Genomic DNA, 12846 nt, shown 5'->3' with positions numbered 1-12846 from the left:
CAGCTTCCCGTTAAGGTCTGCGTGCTATCGCACCGTACGAGGAAGAGTGTTCAGGACGGGTTAAGACACTCAGAACCCAACCAGGTTAGCTGGTGGTGACTAATGGTATGAGTGAATGAGGTTGAGTGTACTTAGGAAATTTCTTAGGAAATGAAACAGCTTGCAGCACATTTAACCTCGTCTTGAATTCTCTCTTCAGAGTGTGTGTGTGTATGTGTGTGCGCGCGCGCGCGCGCATACGTGAGAGAGATGTCCGTTGCGTGGCCTAGCAGAGCTGTTTGATGCGCAACTGCTGGCCAGCGCCTGGCCCTCGGGGCGGACGGCCAGCTGCGTTGCCAGATGAGGAGAGATCCCAGGGGGCTGAGTGCTTTGCTCATGAGGCCCAGCTAAGGCCGCCGGGCTGGCTTTCAAACCCCTCTCCCCCCTCTCCCCCCTCTCCAGGCCCGGCGGCCTTTCTGTTCCTGCAGGCCGGGGATGCGGCCCGGAAGAGGCTAAGCAGTCTCAGACTGACACCCGAGTGGCAGGGCGAGCCTCCGCCCAGCCCGCGGAGTGAGGCGCGGCCCCCTCTGTCCTCGCGTGAATGTTGCCAATGGCCCGCCTCCGTTCTTGTGATTCTGGGGCGTCTTTTCCGAGTATAATTAGGCCGGTATTAGTTGTAGAAGGATGTGTCCGTAGATGGTCTTGGATGCCCTTTCTCCCGCCGTAATTGTAATTTTGGTGTAAAATCGCGGCACCCGAATTCCGAGGCCCCTCTTTATGTTGCGCTGGCTGACAGGACATTTGCTGGCAGTTTTCTCCGTGTGTATTTGTAAAGGATGTGACTCTACACAGGGATCGGATCAAGTAAGGAAGAGAGGGCAATAGAGAGAGGCGGCCGTGCCCATTTTAACGAAGCGCTTTCCCCCTTGCTCCCCGCCCCTCCCTTTCCAATAACAAGGAGCTCGGCTTTCGTGCTTCCCCGGCCCAGAGGATCCCCGGCGCCCACCACCTGGACCACAGGGCGGAAATACGGAGGTAGGTCGGGCAGAAGGGGTCGGCCGAAGCTCCTGTCTGCTTCGCCCCGGGCCTGACCCTGCCTCATTGTCGGGGTCCCTGCCTCCCCGGCCGCCCACCGTGCCATCCACTCGGACTGGTCGCCTTTACCTGTGTGACGTTAACCTCCAGTGCCGCCCACAGAACTGCCTGCTGTGACAGAAATGCTCGGCGTCTGCACCACCAGGTGTGGCTGCCAGTGGCTGCTGAGGACTGGAAATGCAGCCAGTGCGGCTGAGGAACTGACTCTTTAATTCCACTTCATTTTCGTTGATTTTAATTGAAATAGCCACCTGCGGCGGGTAGCCAGCAGATGGGACAGCCCTGAAGCCGGAGGGAAGGGAGCGTGGATTTTTCCTGGTACAGCCTTTTAAGACTCTATTTGAATGGGTTCTAGAACTAGGATCCAAGGACGAGGATCGTGGCCGAGTGGAAAGAAAATGGCCTGGGAAGCAGGAAGCCTGGGTTCATTCGTTATTTCAGATGTTCACACGGCCGTGCAGTAAGCGTAAGGCCGCTGTGATACGCAGGGCACTGTGCCACGTGTAGGGTGTGAATAGAATGTCCCTGCTTTTGTGGTGCCCACAGTCCTGCCGGGAAGGAGTGGGTGGCACTGGCTCGGGTGAGGTCTGGGAGGCCAGTGTGGGAGGCTGACAAGAGAGGACACGTGATCTGGGCCTCAAGCAACGAGCGGAAGTGTCCTGGGCCAAGGGCGTGGGGGTGGGGTGGAAGCGAGGGCCTTCCAGGGCACAGTGACAGGCGGCTCCGGGGACTCCCAGGGGGTTCGCTGTGGTCGGTGCGCCTGCGGCCTCGGAGGGAGCGGCAGCAGAAGCGTCTGAAAAGCCAGCGAGGGCCTCGTTCTTGGGACCCGGGGTGGCCACTGGAGGGCGTGAGACTAATCGCACTGGAGGCCGTGGTTTTCAGACCGCGGGGAAGGCGCATCAGTTTCCACGGCCCCTTGGTTAGCATTTCACGGATGCTGAAGCCAGCGTGAGGCCGCGGCGGTCACTTGATGACCACCACCTCCCGCCCTCCACCCCCAACCGCGTCCACCTCTGGTGTTCAGCAGGGCAGCTTCCCTGTTCTCTCCGACTCCATTTGAAGTGTAGTTTAAAAAGCAAGCATAGAACTAAGTTAATACTAATCAAAGATTGCTTTGATCTACTTTTTCGGGGGAGCTGGTAGAAGGTGGCGTTTTGAAACCAGATCGCCACCCCTGTAGGCTGAAGGTAACACATCAGTCAGCGGCAGGCACAGGCTGGTTCTGGACATCCCAGGAATGTCCTTAGAGAGACGTGTAGACCTTTAAATGCTCCCTCAGGTGGCCCGTGTCAGGGAGAGAGCCTGCCTTTCATTATAGCCTGTGGCCATCTCTCTCACACACGGGACAAAGGCAAGTCTTCAGCCGAGTCCCCAGGAGGGGCCCGGCCGGAATCCCAGCAGCTGGTGGTACATAACCTGTCGGTGTTGCTCATTGCTTTCCAGGTGGAGGAATTCTTTCCTGTGCAGCCTGGTGTTTGGCATCCCTGTCATGGGTTTAATGATCTACATGTTGATATCCAGCAGCAAACCCCACGAGTCTATGGTCCTGCACCACAACATCATTCCTGGATTGTCCGTTCTAAATCTCATCTTCTTTATCTTGTGTACCTTTGTCCAGGTGCGTATCAGAAGGAGGTCAGACCTCTGCCTTTCATGCCCGGGCGTGACCAGCGCTTCGTTGCCGCTCTCCTGCCCCACCCCAGCCGGTCGTAGCCTTTTTCTGTCCTGTGACCACCGGCGGGGTGACCTCTTAACTCAGAGGACGTAAAAGACCTGGTTTCACAATCAGTGTCACTGTTGGTTGCAGGTGGTTGACGTCTCCCTGGCATAGCAGCCACCTCGTTGCAAGGGTTGGTGGCCAGTTGTCTTCGGCTTCCTTTTTGTTTAACTTACCTTTGTTTTTAGAAGCAGCAGTTGGAACACCATGGAGCTCATGCTTCTCTTTAACGTCTTATCTTGAGTGGCAAAAATGGGGTCCTGAGGAAATTATAATTCAAAAGAGAGAGGCCTCATGGGACCTCCGGTCTGGGGCAATATTAAGGAACCAGCTGTGTTTCTGTGGGGAAGTGTGGCCTCTGTATATTTTGGAATATAAAATAAAACTCCTGACTTAATATTAAAATGTGTAGGACTATCTAGGAACAAGTCTTTGTAGGCCACATTTTTTTTTTCCTGTATTTTCTTTTTAATTCTAAATATAGCATACAGTTATTGTAAACAGTCCAAGCCATACTGAAATAGAAACGGGGACACTACTCGTTGGCTTGACGCCCTGCCTCCAGCTCAGTGCATTCCCCAGGGTCACCCCATCATTACTCGTTGGGGGTGTGTCTTTCATCTGTATAAATAATAATTACATGTGAACGAATGTACATGTGTCAGCAGGTTCACATAAGGCAGCCGCAGCCCGTTAGAGGCCCTGATTTGTAACTGGCTTCTCCCCTTCAGTGTGTTGTATGGGCATCTTTCACTCCAGGAGTTCGTAGATCCAGCGCATTCTCCTTAGGGACCGCAGAGCCCTGGCCACAGCATGCATGAAGCATGATGTAGGTCACCATTGCCACCATTCTTCTATCGAGGGACGCATAGCTGGTGTACTCAGAGTTCTAAAGGTTTCCCGCGCCCTTGATGACCCGTTCCTATGGCCCCTAGGATCCTGAATCAGGAAATACACTTCAAAAACATTGACTGCAGGGGAAAAAATAATGTCAAAATTGGGGGTGAGCCCAGGGTACTCGCCAGCCCTGGGACCTCTGGGCCCCCGCTGGCTCCCTGAACATCGTGCTCTGCTTGTCCCAGCTCTGACGGCAGTCACCTGCCTTTCAGCTTCTCGGCGGGTGGTACTTCTACGTCCAGGCCTACAGGTCGCTGAGACACAGGACGGCCAACATGGACGTGCTCATCGTGCTGGGCACGAGCGTCGCCTACACCTACTCGCTGGTCATCCTGGTGGTGGCCCTGGTCGAGGAGGCCGAGAGGAGCCCTGTGACATTCTTTGACACGCCCCCCATGCTATTCCTCTTCGTGGCCCTGGGGAGGTGGCTGGAACACATTGCCAAGGTAACTGCGGCTTCGGGCCAAAGGAGCTGTTCGTTCACCTGAACTCCGTTTAGACTTACTAATTACACTCAATCTAGAGGAAGACTTAAAGAAATGTGAAACCTACCTGTAATTAGGTGCTTCGATCACTAAGCTCCAAATTGGTCGCTACTTCTGAAATCCCAGCTAATCTGGTAAATTAGTAAAACTTTTGTTCAGGTGCATCGGGTCTTGGCAAGAACCCTGGATTTCAGGTCCGAGGTCATACCGTCGCTTAGTACCTACAGAGTGCATGGCGTCTTAGCCTAGAAATCCACATCTGCCCCTTCGGGTCATGCCACTTATAATACCCTGAACTGAGCTCAACGTTAAAACTTACCTTGTGAATGAGCAAGGCTCTGAAAGGAATGGAACCTAAAAGAAAGCTGTCCGTGGGTAGATTGGTTTTTGTTTTTTTTTTCCAGCCGGAAATGTAGTTCATTGAGCTAGGTGGCTGGCGTCTGTGCGTTCCCTGTGACGGTGCCATGACCGCGTCGATGGGCCGTGGGCCACACTGTGTGGGGGAGCCCCTTGGTGTTGGGGGCAGCCTTTTCCTGCACGGATCAATTTGCAGTAGTTCCTGTTGTACATTCTGGTTATTTCTCAGAGCAAAACCTCGGAAGCCCTTGCGAAACTCATGTCTCTCCAAGCCACAGAAGCCACCGTGGTGACCCTTGGCAAGGACAACTTAATCATCAGGTGGGTTACCTTCATCCAAAGTCCTTGATCAGTTTATGTCACTCTGTGTATCACATCAAACACCCATCGTGTACGTGACATTACCTGAGACCTCGTGAAGGTGGGCAAAGAAACGTACAGTGAGGTCCCTCCTTCAATCCAGTTGCATACACCAGGCATTTAAATACCTTCATGTCCCTTAAAACTTTTTCTCTTTTATTAATATATAACTCACACTCACCAGAGTATACAAATTAGTTCTAAGTACAGGGCCGGGGAGTTTCCCACGTTAGCGTCTGTGTGAGTGCGTCTGCAGCGTCAGCCGCGAGGGCCGGGGGTGTGCTCCAGCAGGCCCTCTCCGCGCTTCGCTTCCTCCGAGGCACCGGCCAACGTCCCCCCCGCCCCCCGCCTGCCCCTCCCACTCCTGCTTAACCTCCAGATGGCGTGTCCCAGGGCTTCGTTCCAGGACCCCTTCTCTTTTCCCATTTCTCTCCTAGTAGACCCACACCATTGCATTGTCTGAAACGCATTTCTATTTTGTTTGCTCTCAGACCTGTATGTCAAGCTCTGGTCTCTTCCCTCAGCTCCAATCATACTTTCAACTTCGATGTAACATCAAGTCAAACAGACATCTCAGACCCGACAGTTAAAACGAGGGGCTCCCTTTCATCCCCCTTCCCTCTCCTGACCTCGGCTGCTTCTCCGTGGGTGTTTCCATCTCGTTAAATGATTCCTCATCCACCCAGTGGCTCACGCTGAAATTGAGAGCTCAGCCTTGCTGCGCTCCTGTGTTCCGTGCATCTGGTACTGCACCTGGTGCAGGCCCTGAACGCACCCTGGGCGGTCCTTCGCTCTACCTCCAGCCCACGCCGTTGGCGTCTGTTGCTCGGGCGGCTGCGGCAGCCTGACCCCTCCGCGTGTGACCGCCCCTGCAGCCCATTCGCCTGCAGCGGCCAGAGAGACGACTTGAAGCCGTGAATCAGATTGTGCCATCTTCCCACTGCAGACCTTCGACTCGGGCGCACGGCTCCGCCCTGCCGGACCCAGTGGGACCGCACCGGGCCTGCCGCACAAGCCTCCCTGCGGCAGTGCTGGCGGCTTCCCCCCTTCCCAAGGCTCCCTGCCTGCCGGCCTGCCTGAGGGGCTCTGGCTCTCCTTTCCCCTGTATTTTGGCCCCTCTTGTCATCCAGGTCTCGGCTCAGATGCCACGGTCCACAGGAGGCCTTCCCGGGTTTCCCCCCACCCCGCCCCACCCACCCCTGAAGAAGCCCTCCAGGCATACTTTCATCATAGCGCTTCTTTACGACCTGGAACTATTGTGTTTGCTGTCTGTTTGCTCCCCACAATCTGTCCTGAGGAGGGTAAGGACCTTGCTGTCCCGGTCGCAGCTGCAGTCTCAGTGCCACGTACCGGGCCTGGCACTCAGCAGTGGCACACTAGGTAGCTGTGACTGACAGATTTCGTGGGTACTGCTGCTTGGTGTGAGGCAAGTGTGTGTGGCCAGTCGGTCCGTCCTTCCAGGGCCCGGCCGGGGCAACGGGCCCCGAGGGCCAGCTCCGGCGAGAGGCCACGCGTGCCACCTGAGCGGCATCTGTTGCAGAGAGGAGCAGGTGCCTGTGGAGCTGGTGCAGCGGGGCGACGTCATCAAGGTCGTTCCAGGGGGCAAGTTCCCAGTGGACGGGAAAGTCCTGGAAGGCAACACCATGGCTGACGAGTCCCTTATCACAGGTGGGCGGCTTGTTTCGCATCCCCTTCGGTTGGGTGTCAGTGCCGTCGCCAGGTCCCCTGGATGCTGGCTGGGGCTCGGCGCGATGGCAGCCTCCCGCCTCCTCCCCTAGGAGAAGCCATGCCTGTCACCAAGAAGCCCGGGAGCATGGTGATCGCAGGCTCCATAAACGCGCACGGCTCTGTGCTCATCAGCGCCACCCACGTGGGCGACAACACCACCTTGGCTCAGATTGTGAAGCTGGTGGAAGAGGCTCAGATGTCAAAGGTAAAGAAAAAATTTAAAAACCAGTATCATCTCTGCTCTGCCATTTGAGACATCACCCGAAGAGCAGAATCAGGTGGAGGCCGAGCGGAGAGCCAACGAGGGAGCTGCGAACCCCAGGCCTTGCCTGTTCCTCGGTGCTCAGCCTCCGTGCACGTTGTCACTGACCACGGCCTTGGTGTTTTCTCTTCATAGGCCCCCATCCAGGAACTGGCTGACCGGTTCAGTGGCTATTTTGTCCCATTTATCATCATCATTTCAACTTTGACGTTGGTGGTATGGATTGTAGTCGGTTTTATCGATTTCGGTGTTGTTCAGAAATACTTTCCTGTAAGTTGAACACTGTGGGCTGTGTGGTGGTTGGGTTGTAGATGATCCTTTGCCGTTAGTTCTGTTCCTTCATGTCTTTGACTCGTTGGGTTTTAATTACTCGTTGCATTTTATGTGCTTGCTTTACTTTATTGGCAGCAAATTTCGTAGCCAGGGTGGGACAGCCAGTCACTTTACTTCTTCTGCGGGTTTTTAGTAAAGATGGCCTTTGCGTCCCCATTAGATAATTTCACAAACTCGGCTCTCAGTTGCAATACTTAAAGCATTTACAGTGTGCGGTATTGTCCATTTTGGGAGTTACGAAGCACACACCACGGAAGATAGGTCCCTTCAGGTTTTAATGGCACGATAATATTATTTAACGAATTTTGTATTTTTTGCTGTCTGTGTCCATAAGTATCATCTTTAACCTTGCAGCTTCCCAAGCAAATGCTAACAGGTTTTTAGTGAATATTTATTTATTACATGTTATACATGAGGCAATGGAATCTTTTTTGAGTTTAAAAAATGAAGAATTCTATCTTAAGAAATGTAGTTTTATCAACTTATAAAGAGGTGGAAAATAAAAAAAAAAAATTTCTGCTTCAGAAATCCATACAAATCAGTGACTCCCCATGGGGAGTGACTTTTGTCGCCCCAGAGGCATTTGCCACATCTGGAGACATTTCTGTTGTCACGACGAGGCAGGGACGCACCCGCATCTGGGGGAGCAGGCCAGGGCTGCTGCTAATGCTCCGCAGTGCGCAGGACAGACCCCACAGCAAAGCATGACCTGGCCCCAAATACCAGCCGTGCCGGGGCTGAGAGACCTTGATACGCACGCAAAGCTAGAGCCCACGAGAGGAGAGCTGGTAACTGCCCAATGAGGAAAACAGTGTTTACCTTATTTTTAAGAATATCTCATATTGAGCCCAGTGTAATGTGTATTTCACCCGAGAGCCACAGAATAAGAAACTGCAACTATGGAATGGATACTGTGTCTTAAAAAACATTTTGTCATCTTAAAAGGCATATATTCTATTCTTGGAGTGCATGTCATTCACTGAGATGTCATTTTTCTCCCTCAAATTCCCCACCCGTTAAATGAAAAACGCTGAGCTCTGCACTTGCTGGCGCCTGCGGAGACCTCAGTGCTTCTAAGGGTAGCCCCTGACGGCGGCTCTGCACTTTGCCCCCGGCTGCCCAGGCTTCTCCTCTGCGGGATCGCCGCTCGCTTGCCTGCCCGCGGGCCTGTGGCGGTGGGGACGTGTGGCTTCCTGCTGATCCCTGCCTTTCTGTCTTACTTTGGCTTCTTTTGTTTTATCTGCATTATCAGGGAGGATGCTGGCAAATGAGGTACTGCATGTTCCTTTAAGATATTGTTATCACCCTGCTCCATAAAAGTCATTGTGGGGACAGGACTCACGTCCACTTCTAGAAGTCCACCCAGGCCCTTCAGAACGCCAGGTGTTATTTTGATAAGAATGACCATTTTGGGTTTTGTTTTTTTTTAAGACATCGTTTTTACCTCTAAGAATTGCATTGTGTCTTAGGACAACATGCTTGTCCACTTCAGTCCAACTATTTCTATGACAATTAAATCCCTTTAATAATATGTCTTATGTTAGAATCCTGCCCTTCACAGTCAGGGAATGAAGGGTAGTTGGAAGCTTATGAGGTTGAGGTCTGTGTTCTTGATTGAGAAAACATGTTTTTTTATTGTAATTAAGTGAATACAGTATTACCTGATTACCTTCACAGTCAGGGAATGAAGGGTAGTTGGAAGCTTATGAGGTTGAGGTCTGTGTTCTTGATTGAGAAAACATGTTTTTTATTGTAATTAAGTGAATACAGTATTACCTGATTATACTCCAGAGATACTAGCCATTTTTTAAAATAAACCAGGATGACTCGATGTCAGAATGCAAATAATAATACCAGTATGTCCCACCATGTTTGGAAAGGAGGCCCATACTTTGTTTTGGGGGGATTTACAAAGAAAACAGCAGCGATTAGGCCTCCGTGTGGTTTCGCATTTCACTCCCCACCTGCCTCTCTCCCCTCCCCAGACCCCCACCAGGCACACGTCCCGGGCGGAGAGGGTCATCCGGTTCGCCTTCCAGACATCGATCACGGTGCTGTGCATTGCTTGCCCCTGCGCGCTGGGCCTGGCCACGCCCACGGCGGTCATGGTGGGCACGGGCGTGGCCGCGCAGAATGGCATCCTCATCAAGGGCGGCAAGCCGCTGGAGACCGCCTACAAGGTGGGCCCCGCCCCGGGGCTCTGGCCGACCGGCCGGGGTGTGACTGGGCTCATTCCGCAGCTGTTTCCTGCGTGATTTTTTTAAACTTGGAGGACGGGTGGAAATAGTACCTGTGTAAATTCACAAGCACAGAGACGGCTGAGAGAGGCTGAGGCTGGCCCGCGCGGTTCGCTGAGTGAACCGGGGAGCCGGGGCTGGTGGGCGGGAGCTGCCGCGGCCGCTAACCTGGCAGAGTTAGCTTTTTGTAAGTGGCAGTTGACTTAATCTGGTCGACAGGTCTAGGGGGCGCTCGGGGTGCCCCTTTTCCAGGTGAGGGAAGCACAGCGGGAGGAGACGAGGCAGCTGGCCCAGAGGCCTGCACCGTGAGAGGCGGAGCCAGGACTCACTCCCCCTGAGCAACACCAGATCGGGGGACCCTGTGACCGTGGGGAGTTCAGTCAGGGGCAGCAGCACATGGGAGCCTTCTTTTGGCCACACGTACCAACCCTTGGCCTTCCAGTCGATGTATTCAGTGGTAGCTGGGCCTTTGCTCTGTGCGGGCCCGGTGCTCGGCCCTGGCCATGGGCCCTGACGGCATCCCAGACGCGGAAGGGCAGGTGCACAGTAAGCAGACGGCAGGGCGCGGTGCTGGGAGGTCCGCTTGGCAGGGGCCTGCCTTAGATACCGCTGTGCTGCCTTGGGCACGAGGGGTGGAGAGCAGGCGGCCCGGGAAGGAAACACACAGGCGAACGCGAGACCTAACAGCTGAGCAAGAGTTAGCCTGGAAGCGGAAGTGGGGAGGAAGGTTCTGGCAGCACGGACAGCCCCCGGAAGGGATCTGGGGGCCAGGGGGCGGGCGGGGGCACTGGACTGCGTGTGGTAGACACAGTAAGTTAGGGATCACGAACTTTTCCCACTGTGTGTCCCCGGCACCTTGCCAGTGCCTGGCATGTTAAATGCACTCAACAGTTATTTGCTGAATAATAAACGAGGCCCTGAAAGAAAATCATTGAGAGAAACTGATAGGAGGTCAGGCTATGGAGGGGAGAAGAGGGAGCTGGGGCCTTGAAGGGCTTGAGAGGTTTATTAAAGGACTGGGAATCTAACCCGAAGAACGACAGGGGGCCGCGCAGGGGGCCGTCCGTGTGATGGGGCCGGACTGCTTGTTGGGATGACCTGGCTGCAGACATGGGTGGACTAACAGGAGGCAAGAACGGTTGGGGGAAGACCGGGCGCTAGTGTCCCAAGAGGCCAGCGCTCGGCAGCAAGAGCACAAAGTGGAATCTGTTATTCACTGATTAAGGCAGCCTGTGCGGAGGGTCACACACAGTGAGCAGACGGCCCTACGTGGGGTGGTCTGAGCCCAGGGGTGGGCAGACTCTGGCTGTAAGGACGCAGGTCCCAGTGTGGCTGCTGCTGACTGGCTGAGCCCGTCCACGGGGACCGCTGCACAGCTGCCATTGACCGAGTGGGATAGGTCTAAAGTCTGGCTGCAGTCTTACCCGTGACCAAGGCCAAGGAACACTCCCTTCCGTGAACTTGGCCTGCGAGAGCTTCAGTCTCCGCAGGCTTCTGCCCGTACGCAGGCCAGAGAAAGCCACGGTTGACCCCACAGGCAGAAGGAGGCGGGGAGACAGGCCGACCCCAGAGCCCTGGCTCCTGTCCTGACTCGAGGAGAAACTACTGGGGTTTCCGTCCAGGGGATGGTGGCGTGTGTCCCTGTTGGTACATCTGTGGGAGTTTCTGGCTCTGCCTGATTAAGGTTAAGCCACAATGTGGGTGTTTTGACCGGGCAGGGAGGGGACCTGGTTGAAACTTGGCGTTGATTGCCCTCGACCGTGTCCCAAAGTATGGAGGAGGGCTGCCTGCTCGAGGGCGTCAGAGTGAAGTTCTGCCACCAGGCTGTGTGTGCCCTAAAGCCCCTTCTCCTGTGTTTGCGGCACTGACATGTGCTTTCCTGGCAGATAAAGACAGTGATGTTTGACAAAACCGGCACCATCACCCACGGGGTCCCCAGAGTCACGCGGGTCCTCCTGCTCGTGGACGTGGCCACGCTGCCGCTCCGGAAGCTTCTTGCCGTGGTGGGGACGGCAGAGGCCAGCAGCGAGCACCCCTTGGGTGTGGCTGTCACCAAATACTGTAAAGAGGTACGTAGACCCGGGCGTAGCTTGTCCCTGCGCCCCTGCCCACAGCTCCTTCCGCCTCGCAGGCTTTGCCTCCCAGCTGCCAGCGAAGAGGCCTTGGCCGTGGGTCGGGGACACCCCCGTTGTGGGTCTCTGTCCTGTCACCCTCTCCCCTCTACTCCCCCTGTTTTCTGGCCCCTCTCCCTGCCCCGTCCTTCACAGGAACTCAGAACAGAGACTCTGGGGCACTGCATGGACTTCCAGGCCGTGCCCGGCTGCGGCATTGGCTGCAAAGTCAGCAACGTGGAAGGCATCCTGGCCCACAGCGAGCGCCCGGACCAACAGGCCTCTCACCCGAACGGGGTTGGCAGTGTCTCTGCGGAAACAGGTATCCCTGGCTTTTGTCTCTGCCGCTCAGCCTGCCAGGGATCGGGGCCGGGCCGGGTCGGGTGGCAGCGTGCCAAACCACAGAGAGCACCGTGCCAGGCACGCCACCTGCTTCCCCTTCTGTGCAGAAAGGCAGCTCATGGCAGGTGCACCGCACGCCTCCCTCCCCAGGAGATCAGGCAGCTTCTCTTGTGTTCTTTGTTGCGTCTGAATCTGGATGCTAACCAATGGCAGAGAAAAGTAGTCCATTACGTAAATCTATCGAGTATCGCTCATAATTTGAGTCTCCTCTTTCTCATCCCGAGTTAGGCTTAATGCTCGTAAGACACCAGGTAGACACGTGGGGATTCGACTTCGTCCTTCCTAGGCGGGGGACCTCCCACATGGTAGAACTCTGATGGGAAGGTGTATTTCCACAGCTGGCAGCAGTTAGGGGAGCCGACGGGAATGGGCTGTCCCTACGGGAATGGGCACTGCCTGGAGTGACTGCTGCTTTCGAATGATGGCCTTTCTCATTCTAAGGATAGCTTGGTGGCCATCAGCAGCTTGGTGGCCATCAGCGTAAGAGTGTGGAAATATACCCCCTCCAAACAAGACAGACAAAAAAAACCGCCTAGTGTTTTCTCTTAAGGATGTTCGTAGTTGAATCTTGCTGTAGACTTTACTGTTAGAAGCCATGTACCACTTTCTAGCAAAGTAAAGCCCTAGCCTGACCTTTCAGTTTGCGTCTAAGGACTGATCCGTGCAGTGATGCCTAGGTAACTGGCACACGTAGAAGGTGACAGGCCCAAGACTTGCGCGCGCTGTTAGGACACACAGCTCTGAAAGGTTTCACAGAAGTAGACAGATGAGTGGCTGGTTCATGTTGGGTCGTCTGTAGCAAGCAGTGATGGGTCTTGTCGGCACTTGGATTTGGTGCTGGAGAAATAAAATGACCACCTGAAAAGGAAGCATCAGACCCCCC

General features: G+C 54.7%; 1 protein-coding gene across 3 annotated transcripts in view; it reads left to right on the top strand.

Annotated features, from left to right (window-relative positions):
* Nucleotides 1-12846, top strand: part of ATP7B (ATPase copper transporting beta) — a 54316-nt gene that overhangs the window by 33579 nt on the left and 7891 nt on the right. For all 3 annotated transcript variants that reach the window (XM_054586502.1, XM_054586500.1, XM_054586499.1), the window contains exons 7-16: nt 938-1014; nt 2518-2692; nt 3901-4134; nt 4760-4851; nt 6431-6558; nt 6669-6823; nt 7016-7150; nt 9199-9393; nt 11337-11519; nt 11718-11883. In XM_054586502.1, coding sequence (XP_054442477.1) covers nt 938-1014; nt 2518-2692; nt 3901-4134; nt 4760-4851; nt 6431-6558; nt 6669-6823; nt 7016-7150; nt 9199-9393; nt 11337-11519; nt 11718-11883 — 1540 coding nt within the window. The remainder of the gene's footprint in view (nt 1-937; nt 1015-2517; nt 2693-3900; nt 4135-4759; nt 4852-6430; nt 6559-6668; nt 6824-7015; nt 7151-9198; nt 9394-11336; nt 11520-11717; nt 11884-12846) is intronic.

Source organism: Pteronotus mesoamericanus, unplaced genomic scaffold (assembly GCF_021234165.1).
Source record: "Pteronotus mesoamericanus isolate MK-2021 breed Mesoamerican mustached bat unplaced genomic scaffold, CSHL_Meso_final contig_94, whole genome shotgun sequence".
NCBI lineage: Eukaryota > Metazoa > Chordata > Mammalia > Chiroptera > Mormoopidae > Pteronotus > Pteronotus mesoamericanus.
Note: the sequence above shows the minus strand (reverse complement) of the source record. Positions and strands in the feature narration are given on the sequence as shown.